The sequence below is a fragment of the Helicoverpa zea genome, chromosome 8 (assembly GCF_022581195.2).
Source record: "Helicoverpa zea isolate HzStark_Cry1AcR chromosome 8, ilHelZeax1.1, whole genome shotgun sequence".
In the NCBI taxonomy this organism is placed as follows: domain Eukaryota; kingdom Metazoa; phylum Arthropoda; class Insecta; order Lepidoptera; family Noctuidae; genus Helicoverpa; species Helicoverpa zea.
In genome coordinates this window covers 1,116,975-1,138,853 of record NC_061459.1, presented here as the reverse complement: position 1 = coordinate 1,138,853, position 21,879 = coordinate 1,116,975, and the positions used below count along the sequence as shown (strand labels likewise).

The 21,879-nt window shown below is 36.8% G+C and overlaps 1 protein-coding gene across 1 annotated transcript in view; it reads right to left on the bottom strand.

Moving 5' to 3' along the window:
* Positions 1-21,879, bottom strand: part of LOC124632712 (protein O-mannosyl-transferase TMTC1-like) — a 107,127-nt gene that overhangs the window by 48,027 nt on the left and 37,221 nt on the right. Inside the window, exon 2 of the mRNA XM_047167659.1 lies at positions 21,155-21,496. Within this exon, the coding sequence (XP_047023615.1) occupies positions 21,155-21,486 (332 nt within the window). The 5' untranslated portion in view covers positions 21,487-21,496. The remainder of the gene's footprint in view (positions 1-21,154; positions 21,497-21,879) is intronic.

The window sequence follows — 21,879 nt, the reverse complement described above, 5'->3', positions numbered from 1 at the left end:
CTCGCGATCCCACCAATGACAGCGCAGTATCAGGAATTCCGCGCTTTTCGAACGATAGCATTTACACGGCTTTTGTATTGTTTCTGACCTAAATAGGGTAGCCAAATTTTGTGTATTTATAAATGACATAAAAAAATTGACTGATTTTCATATTATTGCTATAAGTATACTATCACTTTTTTTCGTAGTTTTGTTTTACTTGTAATTTGTAGATTTTAGATACAGCCCCTAATACCAGGTCCATAAATGTATGTATTGTTTTACAGATCACTAGAAAATATCATCAAGCTATAAAACGTCACATATTCTTATTATGTTTCTAAATTGTAACTTCCTTTTTGTCAGTGTAAATTGTGAACCTCAAACCATGGTCACCCCACTAACTGCACAGCACATTTGAATAATTCCAGGGATCCCTAAATTGGGTAGCATGTCATACGCATTGGGTGATATTTGCAGTTCTGTGGCCGAATGCCAACTGCCGTGCTATAACCGTATAAGAACTCAACTTAGTTTTACTTAAGTTTAACAGCCTTTGTGAATCATATTTATTTAGGTTTTAATGTTTTTTGGAGTGCTGCTATCGTAAATGTAGATTGTATCTGCTTAATAACTGATCTTGTGTAATGCTGTTTCAATGGTTTAAGTTTAATTTTATGTAGGTACTAGTAGGCATGTACTAGTCTTATGTAAATAAAAGAATCTTTCGGTACGATGACAGAATGTTTTTGCCAATTTTAAACTAATCCAAAATCCCGAATTGCGTTCACTAACATGCATGCACTGCACGGTTGGTATGGGCGACTCTAACTTCAGCAGAGGACGTCTTTGGGCTATGACGACGCTTGTGAAAAATATCCACACTTACACTAACATGGATGATAATAAAATACATTTAGACAGGACTTCATTTTTTAAACTGCCTACTGAAACATTCATGTCGCGGTCACTACACGTGACAGGTAATTTAGACAAACGTCTAGACAAACATCGCTCAACCAGTCGAGACGGTACCCAAGGTCATATGAAACATAAAATATACATACCTACACAATATGTATTTATATCTTGGATAATACCGTGTGTGGAAATGTATTGCTGTTGTTTTCAAATAAATTCGATAATAGATTGAGTTCTTTTGTTATTTCAAGGTCATTTTCTGTACCTAGTTTAATAAAATCGATGTTCAGGTTGTTTTTTTTTGTGAAAAAATGATAGATAAATACTCGTTTTACATATATAGCTTATCATGAATCAGGATTATTTTTTCTACAACCGTTTATTTCTTCGATAAAATTCAAAATTAGCTCAAGAGCCATACAAAACTACCTCTATACTAAGCGTTAATACACTCTAAAGTCTAAAGCATCCAACTCAACTAGACATACTTTAACTAGGAGTGCCTTCCTCACAATAGTGGACCCGGATAGGAATAGAACTTACGACCACTCGATCGTTTGTCAACAAGCCTTTGGGCTATTGTCGCTTCAACAATGGACCGGTATCATATAGCCGGCTCCTCTCTATTTATTTACTGCATTGCGAATTCCAAAAGGGGAGTGGTTTTATTAAAAATGTTTTTTGTACTTGTTACATTAGTATATTTTCATTGTTTTGTGAAACTGACATTAAAAAACCTGCAGCGTTTAGTAACATGTGATGAAAGTAAACAATATGAATCATTTAGCCTATTCGAGATTATGTGCACCTGCAGTTAACTTTATTTCAATTGTGTAACAACATTTCATGAAAATAATCATCATCATCATCTGCTTAAACCTTTCCCAACTATGTTGGGCGGCTTCCAGTAACCGGATGCGGATGAGTACCAGTGAATTTTACAAGGACCAGTTACCTGGTCAATCTAATACCCCTAGCTAACACTAGTTGTCAGACATACGTGCAACTTACTTATTACATGAAAATCAATGCTGAAAATATTGGATTACCTTCAATATAAAACTGAAACATCGATATCTCCCACCCTTAGTTCACCATGAATATTTGACACAGTCATTACCGTAATAAGAGGGGTAGGGCAGGGGGGTGGGAGGGGTGTTCATTAAAATAATGACAACTGTAGTGCTCTTAACTGGTTAAAGCGAACTCTCATTAACGCTGGTTAAAAGAACTATGTCGGTCAAGTGTCATGTTTTGCTGTTTTCGAATATATAACATAATTGTTATTATAACAATTTTTCGAGTTTTACTGATACTGACTTTCTGAAATTATTTTTAATGAAGCTGCTACACCTACACACAAATAAATTGGTGCAATATCAGTTATAATTGAATACTTTTTTGGACATTTTTACATCAGAGAATATTACAAAATGCCATTCAACTTGAATTCTTTGAATGTTATCAATAAAAATGTTGAGAAGTAGTAGACAATTACCATACCATAAAGTTGAACTATATAAATTAATCAAAATATTTGAAGCCTACCAAATAATCAGAAATTCGAATATTTCAAGAAACATGAACTTATATCACAGTAAACTAACTCAGTATAATATTTACCTACACTTCAGCCTTGACGGTATAATTATCCGCCCTTTGTAACTTTACTAATTAACTCCATGTTTTGGGCATTAATTTTCTATTCCTTACAATTAGGCTTTATATCGATTTTCTAGTTTGACGGTAACATTAACCTTTGGATGTCAGTGGGTGAAATTTTGAAAATAAATAAAGAAATGATTTATGTTGGTAATAATCTTAATGATGAGTAGTTATTAGTCAAGTGGTAGTTTGTGTATCTATAGTTTTGTTAAACTTGACCCAGAACTAGGTGTTTAAGGGACATCTGATTAAAAAAAAAAGTTACTTAATATCTTATCTATAGGCATACTTAATATTCGTACATAGATTCTTTGCGGTTTATATAGTTCATATGATATCAATTTTTGATCTTTTGTCTTCAACTATATGTTTGTATCATTCATAAATACATTTGTAGTGGAGTTAATTAATATAATATTTTTCTTTAATATAACCTCATTAACATCAGTTTCATATTAATTAAATATAAATATTTCTATAAACACGTGAAAAATTAGACCAAATAATGAAGCCATTCTCACATGAAACACAAATCGTCATACCACATAGTTCATTTTCCAGTATTTTGGGCTAAAACAACAGTCAGGCTGGCATTTGGTGGTGAATGCGAACAATTGCGCTCAGTACTGTTGTAAATTTTGTAATTACCCTGTGGTAGGCCGTACCACGTGGAAACTTACTGTTGAGAAAACATTCATTGTAGTGAACAGTGAATGTTGTGGGACTGGATGTGGCTTTGATAGTTGATTTCGTGGGGGGAGGGGGCTTATTAAATTAAATTAAATATTGTTTATTTCAGGTAATTACCCATAATATACACTAGATACTTACAGACTAACACAAACATCATGACTTAAACTTTGAAATACATAATAATAAAATAAAATAACAAAATTAAAAACTTAACCTATATGTAATGAAAAATTAATAAAAGTCTTTCATCTCTCGGGTTAGATGGACGTTATGACAAACAGAGGCCACAATGTTGTTATTACTCAGGGCTACTCTGCTGTAGAATGACACCCTGAGCTTCTGTACTAGACCAGCAAACCCTGCAACACTGCTCTCAGCGAACATGTCAGTCGCACTACACCGCCAGGGCAAGTTCATCATTACCCGGAATGCATTATTATATTGTACACGAAGAGTGTTATACGCACTCCTCGTGTACCGGTACTAGAGTTGGCTGGTGTAGAACGACTGACAGTAGGCCTTGAACAGCGTCACCTTCACCTGTTTAGAGCAGTGGTAGAAACGCCTGGCTAGCATGTTACTTCTACAGGCTATACTGCGCCTCTGCCGTTCCATATCATCATCATCCATCAAGTTTTCTGTTACAATATGTCCCAGATATTTAAACTTCGTAACAATTTTAAGCACGGTTCCACATAAGCTTATCGGTAGTATTACATCAGGGCCTTTTTTATTCTTAAATATCATAACTTCCGTTTTCTTCACATTATATGTTAGGTGGTGTCGAGTTGCATATTTTTCACATATATTTATTAACTGCCTAATGCCGTTGACCGACGGACTGAGCAGCACCATGTCGTCCGCATAACTAAGGTTATTAATGCGTACTCCGCCGACCTGGCATCCGACCCTGGTGCTGCTCAGTTCCTCGATCAGCTCGTTTATGTACAAGTTGAATAAGACAGGCGACGTCAGCCCGCCCTGCCTCACTCCACTTGTATGCCTATAATTCTCCGACAGAGTGTTATTCCACTTTACCTGATTTATTTGATTGGCATACCAGTATTCTAAAATATTTATGATCTTCGGTGGTACTTTGATTTTCCTTAATTTGTCCCATAGTATACTGTAATTTATTGTATCAAATGCGCGGCTCAAGTCTAAAAAGCACGAATGTACTGTGGTGTTTCTATTTAAACACTCGTATACCGTATTTTTCAAAGCAAATATAGCTAAATCGGTGGACGTACCTCGCCGGAAACCAAATTGAGCATTATTTAAAGGTATATTGTTTTCATTTAGATGTTTCATAATTAAAGTTTCAAATACTTTAGAGAATACAGTAGCCAATGAAATAGGTCGGTAATTTGACGAACTTGACACATCACCAGTTCTATTTTTCACAATAGGAACAACAGCAGTTCTCATAAAATCTGCAGTCTTATTATCGCACTGGTAATATGAAGGTGACAATTTGTGAGTGTGGGTATCTATTACTTTGAAAATGGCTGGACCAATTTTCATGCAAGAAGCTTACACCCTGGATTAACACACTACTTTAGACTACCTTTTATATGGGTGCAAGAAGTATTTCCGTGTCGTGAAGTAAGTACAACCCCGGGTAGAAAATATATTATTAATTTACGTTACGAAAATAAATTGAATTAATAAACAAATTAATCACTTTTTTGTAATTTACCATCGGATCAATTTTAATCAATTTATTAAATTCATTTTTCAGTTGAAATTCACATTGCTCAAATAATACTTTACTGTACATATTAAAGTATCCCAAAATTTTCAGAGGGTTTCAAATTTAATTGTCAGTTATTTACAATGAACCAACAAAAGAATAATACTTATTTTAAAACCATCCTGAATGTAACCATCACGAACGGATACACATTCCAGCACTCTACATCTTGGGTATTTACCAAAAATTCCGTGAAGCGCAGTTTGACGTAATTGCTGAGCGTCATGCGACTACTCATGTCGATTGTATATTTATATGCCGATAAGCCAATTCTAGTTATTAAGCACGAATTCACTCTTTATCTGTTTGCTTAGCAAGTATACTACGTAATACGTAATATTGATGTAGGTTTTTTACAATCGCAATCGCAAAAAAAATTTCATTCCATGACAGTTTAACAGATAAATGGTTAAATTAAAGATACAGTTCATGATTATGTCGCATCGTTTACCCAATACACGCTTACTCTTTAGGACTAGCAGTTCATAAATATCATTTGTTTATACGCATTATCGCTCGTCGATAGGCATTATAAAGATAAAGATAGAAACATTCCGTAAGAATATGTTTAGATTTTCATTCATTTATTTAATAAGTAGAAATTGGTGAATGGCATTTTCAACAATCACTGTACCACATGAGCACCTATTAAATCATATAATTCACACAGAAAAGCATTAAAAAGACACATAAATCAATCCTACCCGCTCAAAAATCCTCCATAAATCACACAAATATTTAAAGTGCAAAATTTCGCAATCCGCGTACGGATTCCATGTAAAATAACATTTACGTACGCAAGTCTAGACGTCACACTACTTGCGCCCACATACTTACAATATATAAACGAGAACCACGGAGAACGAAATAAATAGCGGAGGTGTCAATACGAAAAATCCCCTAAGAAAGAACGTAGCGCACCCAAATGCGGGTGTGCGGGGGGCGAGCTACGTTACTATCTTCGCCTTAATACGCCTTCTTTGGACAATACCATTTTTTTAATCCCAAACATCGGTGACAGGTGCCCAAACACCTCGTTAATTCAATCATAACTAATCGTTTTGGTCATGCCCACTGCCTACCGTGCCTATTTGACCGAGAAGAAGGCACCTGGCCTACCTGTATTATGGCATCTCCGCTCATCTTTCCTTACTCCTTGACGAGAAATGAACGGGACAGATTTTGCTCGGGGAAATGTGGCGTGTTTTGGTGAAATTTCTCCTTGCTACCTAAATAATTGTGGGTTCTGTTATCTTGTAGTTTTGATTTTAGTTTAAAATTACCTTGAATTTCATGTAGTATTATGAGCTTCATAATTATAGTCTATATGTCGTATAGATGTAGTAGAAAGTTACATGGGTATTTGTAGTTTTGTTTTGTGTCAATGAAAGAATCTTTCATAATTGAACTGTATGTTCAAGTAAAAATAATTGCCCAAATAAAATAAAAGTCCGATACGTTAGCAAAAATACCTACAATAAAATAAATAACGAGCGTACTGCAATTTTATTTATTAACAAACATGTTCTACCAAATGCAAAAAGTAAAATTGAAAACGCATTTTTAACGGATAAACTGGAGCTCCAGTCTAATATATTATTTAAAGTCGTTCATAAATCATAACGTATATTTACATACACATTTATAAATCCAGCAAGAATGTTCTAGAATTTATAAGTCAACGTGCATCAATGAATTATAAGTATAAAACAAATGATACGCGTATTACCGCGGGGCTTAAAACAAAAGAATTGTTCATCATGTTCTGTATTTTGAATGTAATATAAGAACGTCCATATATATGTACGTATACGTTATAGTGATAGTTACGTAGTGGCCTAGTGGGTAAAAGACCAACCTCTCAAGTATGAGGGCGCGGGTTCGATCCCAGGTCAGGCAAGTACCAATGCAACTTTTCTAAGTTTGTATGTACTTCTAAGTATATCTTAGACACCAATGACTGTGTTTCGGACGGCACGTTAAACTGTAGGTCCCGGTTGTCATTGAACATCCTTGACAGTCGTTACGGGTAGTCAGAAGCCAGTAAGTCTGACACCAGTCTAACCAAGGGGTATCGGGTTGCCTGGGTAACTGGGTTGAGGAGGTCAGATAGGCAGTCGCTTCTTGTAAAGCACTGGTACTCAGCTGAATCCGGTTAGACTGGAAGCCGACCCCAACATAGTTGGGAAAAGGCTCGGAGGATGATGATGAGAACGTCCATATACATATAATTTATTCGTCCTGTTGAATGTTAAACGAAAATTAACAATGCTACTAAAGTTCGTTGACCGTACAAGTATTATATAACTCTTACGTTACTAGTTCACATAGGTAATCATCTTTTTCTGAAGTGTTTTGTTCTGTTGTTATAATAAAAATAATTCATTATGACAGGGAAATGTGTTAGTGAAGTGATTTCAATTAGACAGGACATAACTAGAACAGAAAAATACATTTCAAATACGACGAAAAAGTTGTTTTGTCTAAAAACTACACAGACATACCAACTGAGTAACTTTCGTATTCGTAATATTAATTACTGAGGTATGTTTCCTTCTCCGTGTGTCCGAGGAGGCCTGTGCCCAGCAGTGGGACGATTTAAAAGGCTTTAACTATGTTTTCTAAAAGGAACGTTTTGTTTTGTAATAATATGATGTTGTTCGCCACCCATCCAAGGCCCGACTCTGGCAAAGTCTATCGATCGTCCCTTACGGATGTTACTGTCCCACAAACCCTCGTTGTAACGATCCTGTAATATGCAAGGTCCTTCCACCTTAACCCTTTGCATAATCTCTTAATCCCGTATTTGATGCTCTCTGCCCCCATGCTTCTTTATTCCGTCTTATGTCTGTTATGTCAAGTAAAACGCACCGTTTTCTCACAGACATCCATTATTATTATACTCTTTGAAACAGTTTTCTGTGATAATTTTCATAATTTTTGGCTACAAATGGATGTTTTATAATTAAAACAATGAGAAAGAAACCTTCAATCTGTCTGAGTTGCAAAAGGTGTCCAGAGTTTTTTATAAAGTCAATTTAAAAAGCCTGAATTTAAAATAGAGATCTGCAGGCATTTTATGAAATGTCACACTAGTTCCACGGTTCCAAAAAAACATATTGCATCTAGTGTAAGATCACAATACATATTATGATCTTCATGACTTCATTCTCTTGACACTCTCAGTTACTCCCTAAATCAATACAAAGTGCACACAAAAAATTCGGCAAAGGCAGTGTTTCTCCCCAAGGAACACCCTTACTATAAAATATAGCATAAACTGCCCTACGGCCAGCCCTTACAAAAGGGCTTATTTTAATCCCTACAATGCTTAGAAATGTTATTTATTATTCTGTACTCGCAAAGTGGTAGGTGTTTATTTTGTTTGTGAAAATGTGATGGTTGTGTTCAAAATGTTTGTAAGGGCGCCACTTTTTTGTTGTTGTTTGTAAACAGCTAGGTTTTATGAAATAAACATAAGAGTTTAAAAAATTGTTACTGTAAAAAAGATGTAAAAGGGCTTAGCAGACCACTTTAAAGTATAGTTTTTGTCAGACGTTGCACTATTCTTCGAATAGATGGAAATTTCGCAAATCACATATTTTTCAAAGTGTCAACGTAATTTTTCACATTAAAGTACATTTTAAGTCAGTCAGCGAGTATACTCACACGCATTCAGCTATAAATGCTTAGATTTTCCAAGAAATGGAAAATCTAATACCTTATACACAAACGAAAAGGCCTTCCCAAAACATCCAAACCAACAAAATAACCGACCAACTAATTAATCCCATACATAATAGACTGCAGTTGAGTCATTATAATATTACATATCGCAACTATATCTTATTAGGGGTGGATAAACTCCCCCGTAATGAAACTCTAGGAAAACCGCCAACTACAAACTCGTACCTGGCATAAACGATGAGTATACCGTCTATGTTTCATTCATAGAGGCACAAGTTATGAGATACTAGAGAATATGGGGAAATATGAGTAGGAAACATTTATTAGTAAGAACTAATATGTATGTATAACTATGTACATATGTGTGTGTTTGTTGTTGATATTGCGATTGAAATTAAACTTATTTTAATTATTAAAGTAATGTATTGTTAGTGGAAACTCGCATTGTCATTTTATACCTACCAATATTCTAAATGTGTAGTACCTAACTATTGTATTAAAATTCTCATTAGATAGTTCTTGTAGCTGAGAGCGCTTTTGAACTCGCGGATTTTACGCTCGGCTACACAAAGGTCGTGGCAGCACAACCACGAGCCGAAAAAACTGACTGAGTCAAGGCTGAACCGTCAAACTAAATGTTGAATTCAGATGAAGTCTAGCTTCAGCTAGTTACCTTAATGATGGTGCCTAAAACTGGCATCTTATAAACACTTTTAGCACAAACATTTTGTATTATCTCATCGTTGGCTTGCTGGACAAGAAACATTCATGTAATCTATTATGCGGCGTTTAGACATAGACTAAAATGTCTAAACGCCGCATAATAGATTACATGAATGTTTCAACTAAGTTCTTTACCAAAAATCTCAACAGCTTGCTCCCAAAACTTGTACCAAACCTCGACCGCAGAGCACTTAGGTATATAATATTTTTATTGCTACCCGACCGTACAGGGGACAGGCTAAATAAAAATATATTTGCCAAAGAAACCTCGCATTGTGGCTCGTGGCTACGTCAGGGAAATTCTTATGGTGGTTCGGTAAACGTTTCTATTATTGTATACAGATTATGGTTTGTGCGTTTGTACTGAATGTTGAAATTTTTTGAGCATTAAAATATTGTTTTGGGTTAAGTTTGTTTTCGTTTGAGTGAGCCGAGATTTTTAAAAATATAGCAATAGAATGCAACTGAGCAGGTGGCAGTCTCTAGTGTTTTAAATGGATCTGTTTTGTTTGTTTACGATAAAGTTATCAGAATTTTTTTAGGGGTACCTACGTAAACCCTATCTTCATACATAATTCATTTTTTTTTAAAGTTTAAGAGAGAGATGAATTTTTAACCGTTTCCAACATCCATAAATTGTAGTTTGTCTAACACCCAACAAAATAACTTTTAAAATAATACGAAGAGTAACATCATACACCATAAACTTTTCCCTTTTATACTACGACCAAGATTTCTCGTCCCTCACGGTCCCTCAGTGTGTCCTCCCCTCAAACGTCTTCATCGTCCAAGTATTTTGTGTAAGAGCTCGTCAATATTTGTGCGTTTGCTTTCGTGCTATTTTTGCTCGAGTTGAGGGCGAGCCCGAGTGTTTGTTCCACGATTATCAACAAGTTGTTCCAAGGGTTAATGGAATTGAATCGATCAAATTGCGCGTTTTTAAATGGTTTTTAGGGAGAGGGAATTTTGGTAGGTATGGTGTGTAACGATTGAATTGACTGTCTTTTTTTTGATATTTTTAACAATTGAGATTACTGTTAATTTTTACACGTATCCAATAGAAATGGCTGATATTGAATAATTCCAAAAAGAGGCTTTCCAAATAATGGATTGTTTGAAATTCTAAAGTGTTTAATGACTGAATGAAAATTGACTAATTACGGGATAGGTGGACAAAACATGATCACGATTACTAAATTGCCAGATAAAGTAGTTTTTTGTTAATTTTACTGATACCTCCAATAAACAACAAAGATGACAAAACATAGCCATCTATCAGTCTAACAAAACCACAAATCACATCAGTTTGCGCGCGCTAAGTCGCCAATTACCATCGATCAATATAAACGAAACATCGGCCATCTGATGTGGTAACAAGTGGGATCTGTCGATCTGACTGTCCTCGGTCCGGTCATGTAATTACATGGAAATTGAGACCAGTTTTCATAAAATGAATGGCAGTTTTGGGTTATTGATTTTGACTAGTGGGTTTAGGTGATAGTAGATAGGGGTGGTCAGGTGTAATAAACCTTATCCCAACACAAGGATGGAGGACGATGATGAAAGACTAGAGCAGCTTTGATTCTGCTGTCTTGGAAAGAGGCAGTCAGAGTAAGAACAGGGTAGGACATTGGCTACTTTTTATAAGGATTCGGGGAATAAGTAGTCCTCTTGGCATGCGGGTGGTAGGTACTTTAGGGATCTGCTAATATTATCAGAACAAAAAGTATAACAATTGTGTACGAATTGTCCCTACCTACGAGCATCTTTCATTTTATAACTTGCCCATTGACGAACATATTTTTTCAAATAATTAAGTACATGCCAATAAATATTTCAAAACTATCTAAATCAAACCGAACCGATTTAACAGTTTCTACCACAAGCGATCCGTCAGACAGAAACCCTAATCCTAACCTAAAACTCATTGTCCGTTACGGATTTCACACACGGTCACACATTGGACGCGTTTCGGACGACCTATAACGTAAACCGCGTATCGCGTGCGTAATGCTGTGTGTATATTGACGGGAGATACGTTAAATTCAGTGAAGTATTTAATGTATCTTTATTTTTTTAGCCTCATTTTAAAGGAGTTAGCTTCCTGATGAGAACCAGTGATTTAAAAGGAGCGTCTCCTCAAGTCAGATTAGATATAACAGTGTTATGTTACTCGGGAAGAATGTAGTTTCACAGCAGTGAAATAATTTTTCAAATCGTTTCAGTATTTTCGGAGCCTATAGAGGCTCCACAAACAAAGAGGCAAACAAAAAATATTTCCACTTTATTATATTAGTATAGATATACAAACTCCATATCGAATAGTACATTATTGCCTTTTTTATGAGTAATTCACTAATAGTGCATGCGATCATGTTTCGTCACATCTAGCATTGAACATTACATAGTGTGAACGCAGCATAAGCATGCGGTTTGTTGCAAATTGCCTGCAGATCGCATCGGGACTTCGGTTTTGATGTTATAAGATTGTTTGGGGAAATGTTGTATTATGGCAAGAACGTATATTATATTCGTATAGTTATCGGCACGGATAATGAGGTCGGCGAAAGATTGGAGATCGCTTTGCGCACTGTACACTTATGGCAATAAATCACTTCTGCACAGGTGAAGGTCAGGGCTCAATATCCTTACCGATGATTATACGTTAATTGAATGCTAACAACGTTCATGATTTTTACGAAGATTAAGTGAAACTTATTTAGTAGTTGCTTAGACCTCTACGGAAAAAAACTTACTTCTTAACTAATTAATAAGTTTATTCCATTTATAAGTGTAATACGTAGGTAAATTTTTCACCAAGTTCAATCCATTAGACAGTTTCAAGAATTTAGAAATTATTGTGAACTGGAATTCGCACTAGAAACCTTACGTATCCTTATTTATCGGTTAACCACTGACCTCAGAATTATTACAATATCATCATAATTTTGATACAGAGATACGGTAATTTATTTTCAACCCTTTTGACTCCGACGCAATCATATCAAAAATTGTCGACAAATTATTCAAAGTCCAATCTCAGTTTACGATGGGACAACTCCATCGTTTTACTGAGTTGTCGCTTTATATCTTTTTAGCTAATAGATTATTAATGTAAACATCATTATTTTGTGAGATCTGGTAGTAATCCGCGGAAAAACTGAAGAAGCAAGTTTTTCGTACACAAAAATGGACTAAAAGTTGACATAAAAAAGTTAACTAAAAAAATCTTTAGAACTCTTCTGGTTTCGTAAACAAAATACAGTACTTCAGTGTAAGTAAGGTGCGTCTGAAACCACAGTAGGTATATTTTTCATTGGAGTTATCAAAACTACCGGCATGTAGTTAATACCGGCATAACATTTGACCCCGGAAACCATAATGTGAAATCAAAAGTAGTCTTCAAATCACTCAGACATAATCTCAGTTTACGATCTCCTCCTCATCATCACATCAGGTGCACAACAATTCATCTAGCAAACTTCACGGAGTATTAGGTGACAAAGATTAATACACGCCAATTTATTCGGGCACCGCTGCGGAGCGGAGTCTCTTTAATTCGGTCGGTTTGCGCGGTTGGCACATACCCCAAGTTGCTATTTATCAAAGCTCCTGTTAGTAATAAATAAATCGAGTTTCGTCTTGTTAGCTCGGAAAAAAGTCTTTATGAAGCGTTTATTTCGCTAAAGTTATGAAGTAAATTCGTCAGATTTCGAAATTGGAACGTGGGTGGTCTGCGTTATTTATTGGCGGTTGAAACTTTGTGAAATAAAGATGTTTGTGTAAAATATAGTGTCTGAAGCTGAGGTCCGAAAAATTTGCGCTTCATAATAAATTTTGTATAAAGCTTATCTGTCATACTAATACAGGTTTTATCCATACATAGTGTTTTCAATGTTATCCTTCTAAAAACATTCAGTGTCAAACACAAATGCTTTTAAAGCATTAACCTATTTTATCAATTTCATTTCTATACAAAGCTTCAGCGAGGCTGATGCGAGCCGAAAAATAAATACCAATAACATTCTACAGCCTTTCACACACTATTATCAATAAAAACAGTGATAAAGTTCTATCTCACACCCCGACATTCACACTATCAGATGTAAGGAAATGTTCACGTTTCTATAAAAAATAAGATTACACGACCTCTATACGTCTGCCCCTTGGGTGTTCGTTCGAAGGTAGTGTTGTCGCGTGTCCCATATTCCCGGAACGTCGCAGTTTTTCCGGAACGATGGTTGCCCCGCGGGATATTGAAAAGGTCGGGATTTTCGGAGCTCGCCGCTAGTTTTAGAGCGGATAGTTTAAATAAAATATGGTGTGACTTGTAAATAAACGCTGGCATCAGGTTCGCTTGTTTTTTTTTTGCTTTTAAAAATTCTATATTATTTCGTGATCATAACGTAGTTTCTAATGAAACCTTCCGATAAATAAACTTAAACTAAACAGCAAGATTTCGTTAAAATCTCCTCCATTGTTAGCCTCTTCTTTTACAAGATACCTTCACAAGCATCCTGCAAAACGAGCTGCATAGTTGTAAAACAATAAATAAATTACGCCACAAGCCCCAAGAGAAGCGACTCCAGCTAGCTTGTACAAAATATAAAAAGGACCGAAAAACCCCGTGGCGCCGTCGCCGCGTCCCGTATTCCGGCTCCTTTAATTCCGCGTTTCCGTCCCGGTTCCCGGGTTTATTACGGGCGGCACTAGTTGGCCCCTGCTATTGGTTTTTGCTGAAAAGCGCCCCGTGTAATCCGATTTCGGCCGCTTTCGTGTTTGTTTTTATAGTCTTAGTGAAGTTATACGTTTTATGTTTGTTTTGTGGTAGTTAAACTTTAGCGAAAATATATTGTACTTAGTCGCTGGTGTGCAGTTTTAATTTGTTGTTTTATTCTGCTTTGATATTGTTATGTTTTATTGGTAAAGTTATTTTTGTTACCTACCATGTCACCACTTACAACAAATTAATAAGTATTGATTTTCAGTTTCTGGCCAGCTTATTACCACCAATTTATAATTATAGAGCTGATGGTAAAATGACAAACTTTTGAGGTTCACTAAAATATTTTTAAGCAAAACTCTTGATGTATGTCGTGAAATTGCAAAATTATAAAAAAGAAGTCCAATTTTCGTTCAATTTAAACAGGCAGTCTTTCGAAACGAAATTAAAATTCTGGCTTCATAAATACCTCTGCTTGTAAAGCTCATAAATCGAATATTTTTGTTAACGTGAGACATTGACTCGAAACTCTGAAACATGAAAAAATGACAGGAACAATTTACGAACTGCCAAAAATGCTTCAAATTCCAAAATCAGGAAATTGAAAAATGACATAAAGGGGACGTTTACTGTTCGTGTAGGTATTTATTTTGCTTTATGATTATTAAGTAAATGTGAAAAAACGTTTGATTCAACCTTTCATAAACTCTTTGAAACGGGGGTTTTGAAAATTACCTGTATGTTTTTTTTTTTTCAGTTTGCTCCCAAATTTTTTTTAGTAAATCAGTTCACCAATAACTTGATCATATACAAAAAAATGGAATTAATAATTCAGTATTTTTTTTACTATTTTATTAGAATGTGTGAGAATGCCTATACATTACCATTAGCATTTAAATATGTATAAAAGCAGATCCTTAATTAGAAGTAGGCCGAGCAAATGATGTTTATTTTTTATTATACTATACATCAAACAATATATTTTTATTATACTCTAGTGGCCTAACAATATAAGTAACTTGCCCACACAACGCATTCAATGTTAGGTACTCATAGGGTTGCCACTACGAAAATTCCTACTACTCATTCATACTATTCTTTCATACTATTTTTAGTGCGATGCTATTTTATTTCTTCGACCATTACGAGTAGATACTTTTGCTGGTAATAATAATGGCGTCCACGGCCGATTTCGGCCACGGCGGCTGTTCTCACTTAAGGAGATCAGCCAGCTGCGCAGGACATATTATAGTGCACGAGCATTTGCGCAGACACAGATGCACTCCCTATTCCTTCACTCTCATAACCCGATGGGACGGCAATCCGACACGACCGGAAAGAGATCAGGCGCAGGACCGACATTTACGTGCTCTCCGATGCACGGGTGAATCAATCACCAACTTCCAGACCACGGGCTGCTTTGTGAAAGTTTAAGAAAACCCACAAAGCGATTTCGGCCCGACTCGGGAATCGAACCCGAGACCTCGAGCACAGCAGCCGCGCTTGCGACCACTAGACCAACGAGGCAGTTTTGCTGGTACTAGTACTAAGTATACACATAACAGTAAATCAGTTTTTTTGCTCTATATAAAATAGAGAAACTATGTATATCTTGTGAAGAAAACATATTTTCCATGTAACCGCAAAAATGGGTTAACATGGTTCTAAGCGGAATTCTAAGTTAATAGAAAAGCTTGTAAACAAGTAGGCATATACCAAATATCAAGTTTACCTCAAAATATAACATTATTTTTTTTTCTGTTAGACAGCCCTAACCACATATAATTTCAAGCTCCAATTTACTTGTACTACAGTTGGCCAAACAATAGAGCATTTGATAGTCCCTTACAATTGATATACCAATCAAGCATTCGCTGCATGATTGATTGGCTTTGATATATCAACTTGAACAATAACAGCACGTGTATCGATCTAGATAATTTACTACGTTACTTAAGCACTAACATCGTTATTTTGGACAAAATGGCTAGTCACTTAATTCAATTTTGATCATCAAAATTAGTCTTTAACGTCTGCATTTTCTTTGACACACAAACTATATTGCGGTTTTACGCTTTGAGATATCATCATCAGCATTTGTATTGTCCCACTGCTGGGCTGCGGCCTCCTCTCACACGGAGAAGGATTGAGCGTTAATCACCACGCTTGCTCAATGCGGGTTGGTGATTTCAGACATTATAGTCCAGATTTCAGTCATACAGTCCAGGTCCAGGCTTTGAGATATACTAATTAAAAAAAAAACTATTACCTACTTATCGAACATAGATGTACACACAGGTATAATAATTATGCCGCGGGCTGTACACTACCTGAACGTGCCCCAAAGGGTGATAGCCATTAGGCTAATCCGGGGGTACCGCACGATCTCCCGCGAAGCAGCTGGCCTACTTGCTGGACTGCCACCGTGGGATCTGGAGGCGAGGGTCTTCTTGCGCCTGTACGACTGGCGCGAGGAGGCTCAGCGCCGGGGGGAAACTCCGCTGCCGCGGCAAGTTGTCGCGCAGCGGGTGGAGCTCCGGCGCGATCTCATGGTGGTCTGGAGGGAGCGACTGTCGCAACCCAGTGCAGGGCACGCCACCATCGTGGCGGTAAGTCCCCTCTTTGAGGAGTGGCTCGGGAGGAGTCACGGCGCCCTCACGTACCGCATGACGCAGGTCCTCACCGGACACGGTTGTTTCGGGAGGTACCTGCACCGAATCGGTCGTGAGGAGGCGCCCGGGTGTCACCATTGTGCGGACAGCCCCGAGGACACGGTGGACCACACAGTCCAGGTGTGCCCCGCATGGGAGGGGCACCGCCGGGTCTTCGTCGAGGCTTTGGGCGGCGGCGACCTCTCGCGTCCGGCCCTGGTTCAGGCCATGGTCCGGGGCGAGAGGGAATGGGATGCCGCCGCCTCCTTCTGCGAAGCGGTCATGCTCGAGAAGGAGGAGGCGGAACGCCAGAGAGTTCGCACCTCTCATCCCGGCCGCCGCGCTGGACCAGGTAGACACCATGGGCGCCGGGTGTCGCGAGATGACTCCCGGCCACCGTAGGCGTGGGTCTGTGGGCGGTGAGTTCGGGTGGCTCATCGCCCCTCTGTCTACTTAGACGACAGACCCGTGTCGACGGCGCGCGTTGTTCCACGCGCTCCTCAAAGTGATGTCAGCAACCCCAGCGGGGCCCAGCATGGCCAAGGCCTGCCGGGGCTGCGGGTTGTTCGAAAGAGATACCGCGGCCCTGGTACACAAAAGGCCTATGACGGAACACGACGGTTTTTAGTCAGTAAGAGTCTAACACTCCCTCACCGCTGCTAACCCACAGTGGGACTCATTTGATGATTTTTGACGTCGTTAAAAAAAAAAGGTATAATAATTATTATGTTTGTGGTATAGTGAATAATTTAAGGAAAACGTGTGGCGTTGACCCCAAATAACTTGAGGAAGATTGAAGAAAAACTAATCAATTAATATACCTCTTCATTTGTGCAATAAGGGTGTCACAATAAATGTTCTTCTCTTTCTAAGTGTAAACAAAACAATTGGATAAGTGTCCTCACAGCAAAAATTGTACGCCTACATACTATGTTTAATTAGTAGAAAATAGTAAGTATTCATAAAACGTGATGAAATAACTTCGTAGGAATTGCCCTTGAAGATTTTATTTATGTACTGAATATATTACCCACCCAAACCAAAAATGTGAAAGACTGCCAAGTTCGATAATATGGGAATGCTTCGCCTATAAAAGAAGTGAGATCTGAATAAGTACCAAGTTCCATACACATACCTCAGTTAAAAATAGTTACTTTTTAATGATGTTACTTGGCAAGTTTTCATACACCTTGTTATAAACCTACTAAATGCAATGAATCAAGTATTTAATTTTCTATTAAAACTTGCCAAGTAACATCATTAAAAAGTAACTATTTTTAACTGAGGTATGTGTATGGAACTTGGTACTTATTCAGATCTCACTTCTTTTATAGGCGAAGCATTCCCATATTATCGAACTTGGCAGTCTTTCACATTTTTGTTTTGGGTGGGATTTCATTTATTTTTGTAAGGTTGTTTATTTTATTTTTTTCTTTTGATGAAGTTAGTTAAAGAAATGTCTCATTTATACTATCTTTTAGATTTTTTAATATGCACTATGTTTCTTACAAAGAAATGAACTAGATTAACTAAATGGACTAGATTTACCAACTGACTGACATGAAATGTTATCATATATTATGTTCGTGGATCAAAGTTACACATTCGTTATTTTCGAAAGTGATTCACACTTGGCCGTTTTCAGATTTTTACTTCACTTTGACTAAATACAAACCTTTGTACCATTCGAAGATATATTATATAAATATAGATAAATTTAGTTCGTTTTAGTTCCTCAGGGGTATAAATTTACACCGGGTATAAAACACCTTCATTATTTTGAAACCGACTCACACTTGGCCATTTTCAGATTTTTCCCTTTACCTTGACATAAAGACCTACCTCCATGCCAAATTTCAAGTCAATACGACCATTGGAAGTGGTTTAGGTTTTTGATGAGTGAGTCAGTGAATCAGTGAGTCAGTCAGTGAGTGTATAGTAAAAATAGCAATTTTCTGACGTCAATATCTCAAGACCTACAATAGGTATATTAATGAAATTTTGTATTTTAGATAAGTGAGGGGGTCTCAACAGATACTAGAAATTTGATATGCGTAAATAAAATAGATTTTGAGTTACAGGGGGGTTGAATTTGGCACGAAATGGTTCGTGTAATATAACCCACGGCCGGTGTGTCGCTTTTTTTGCTCGAACTTGGCGGACACACTGCCGTGTGTCTAGATTCTTAATATAATGTTGTAATAAATTAAGTATTATTTGAATTATTAATTGGTTTTCTTGAAATATTCATAACGCATGGCGAAAGTATTTCTAATTCTATAAATACAATGCCGACTCACTAACACATATATTATACGTATAAGATGTACTTACAGGGGTCGTGTTGGTATTTAAATAAAGTCGACATACATCGATATACATACAGAATTTAATTATGTACATACGCAGACAATATTTTTTATTTATAGCATCCAAATCGTAGCCCTGAACAATAGTATTCAGTTACCCCTAAAACTTCGATATCTCGCTCCAACGTGAGGGCTGCACTAATATTTCATGATAGCACGTGCCACAAAGACATCCTTATCCGAACGTCGCTCGCACTTTACCGAAATGTTAATTTATAGCATTCGCCGGTTTTTTCGCGCATATAATAATGGGTTCGTGGTATCTTCGCGCTTTGTCCGGGCACGGCTTATCGGGCCGGCTAATGCAGGGAAAATTATATAAGAATTTATGGGAGGCAAGGATTAAAAACTATTTTTACCTGTTCGGTTAGCTGATTCTCGTTTTTTTTTTTTGTTCTGTGTATTTTGTTTGATGTCGCATTTTGGGATGAAGAGCGTTATTTATGATTTTTGTGAGCACTATTTACACACACTTTTATGTTGAATTTGTGATGTTTGTAAAAAGTTTTTTACCAATAAGGTAGGTGCTAATTGAAGCAATTAGATTCCCATATTTTCAGGGCCTAACTTGAAATAAAATTCCTATAAATTTCATACTGAAGCAATTTTCCTTAAGTACATAAAAAGAGTTATCTCTATGTCTCACGGCCAGTTTCTTCTTCAAAAGTAAAAGTCAAGGTAATGTCTGAAGTAAAGGTAACGGTCAAATTCGTTTTTCAAGGCTAAAGTAACAGGAAAACTAATAGAAAAAACGAATTTGACCGTTACTTTGTTTTGGCTTTTACTTTTGATGAAGAAATTGGCTGTCAGTAGGTAAGTAGTTTTCAGAGACTAACTTTAGGTAATGATTTACTGTCCATTCTATGAACTGATCAAAAACTCCCTTAGACACACCACAAATATAAAAAAAATCTAAAACTTTATTCATCAGCATCAAAGCAGCACGCATAATTGTAACTTGGCACGAATCTACCACACTTTGCCATGCACGGTGTATTGCTGGCAAAACTGGCTATATAGTTGCCGGATTTGCCTGGCAATACTGGCAGAGGTTTGGCTCGCCAGTCAGTTCAAATATGAAGCAATAATGTTACACAAACCAACGAGGTGTGATGTTTTCTCCTGAACGTTATAAAGTACTTATATTAGTGCTTCTATAAAATTTTATATGTGATGTTTTTAATAGAATTTGTGTTTACTATCATTCAGGTCGAAAATATTATATCGCTACTGTAAATGAAAATCATTCGAATAGTTCAAAGCTTTCTGATTTTAGTCTCTTTGGCCTGGTTTAGAAACATTAGTTAATTTCAGGAACTAAATAACACAAACTACTTCCAATAATACTTCATGAAAAACGAAACGATTCAACTACCATATACATTCCAAATATTCCTATTTATCATTACGTAATTTCAACGAATACATAATATGTGAGTCACTGCTTCTTTTGTTAAGCTGTACCCTAATTAGCTATCATTACCCATTTCCAGTTTAACGTTTCATTTGGCCAGTAATTATAAGGTCCATTCCACACAAGCTTGCGTGGTACGTGCGTAAAATAAACGCACAATTGCGTTGGAACAACAGTTTGTGAGTCAATTTGGTGAATGTTGCGATGCTCGATGCTAACGTGTGGTTGTGTTGACCCAATAGCGATTGGCAATTGTCTCTATAGTGACGTACATACCATATCAAACTAGAGTATTTTTTGTGTCGTCCACTTCGGGCAGCGTGCTCATTAATAATTTTCAGAAAATTCTGACAAATTGCTTGATTTTATTTTAGTGAATTTCGATACATAGGTACACGCAACACGCATGTATTTCACTTAAAATAGAGTTCTAAATAAATAAGATCCTTCTAAAACTCATATTTTATGTAGAATCACGCGCGGCTCAAAAATCTAAACAAAAGCTCCCTAAACGAATAACATGAAATATTTTTAAATGTTTTTCTAACCAGTTTAACAATATAAACTAAAACTCACCTAAAACTCAGCGTAGTCAACGGCCGATAGGACTTATGACTATTCGCATCTGCCATCGGCATGCCCCAGTAATCATCTAAAAACAATTGCTTCAAGGAATTACTCCCCACCACGTCCCCATTCGTCACTATGGCGGGTATATCGTCATGGACAAAGTCCCCGTTGAGGCTGTTGACGTAGCTGAGGACAGCTGTCGTGGTCACCATGACGTAAATTGTGACGTCACTGCAGAGAGACTTTGGTGGTGACTCCTCGCGAACAGTCGTTAGAGATCGCCGCTTCATTTTTGGGGAGGTCCGTAGTTTAAGTATTACATTTCTACATCTGCACATTTGATGGGTTCTGGAACAAAGAGAGATATTTTTGAGTACAATAAATAAATGAACACTTTGATGTATCAATACTTCTGATGTATGAAACATATGCGATCCTTAAATGGGAAATCACTTAGTTACTAGGAGATATTTATTGCAAGATATTTATTTTAAGAAATCCAGTACCTAATTTTAAAATAATAGAAAATCAATTGTGTCTCGCATATATCTAATCTCTATCTGTGCTTTCGGCATACAACGAGTTTAAATATTGTAAGAAATGTAATTGCAACTGAAAAATGTACAACGCTCTCAAGTCTGTAAAAACCACAACACTAGAACTACATGAGCGCTCAAGATTCAATAAATGCCACTAGAAATGCCCGCTGCCAAATATTCCAATAACCATAT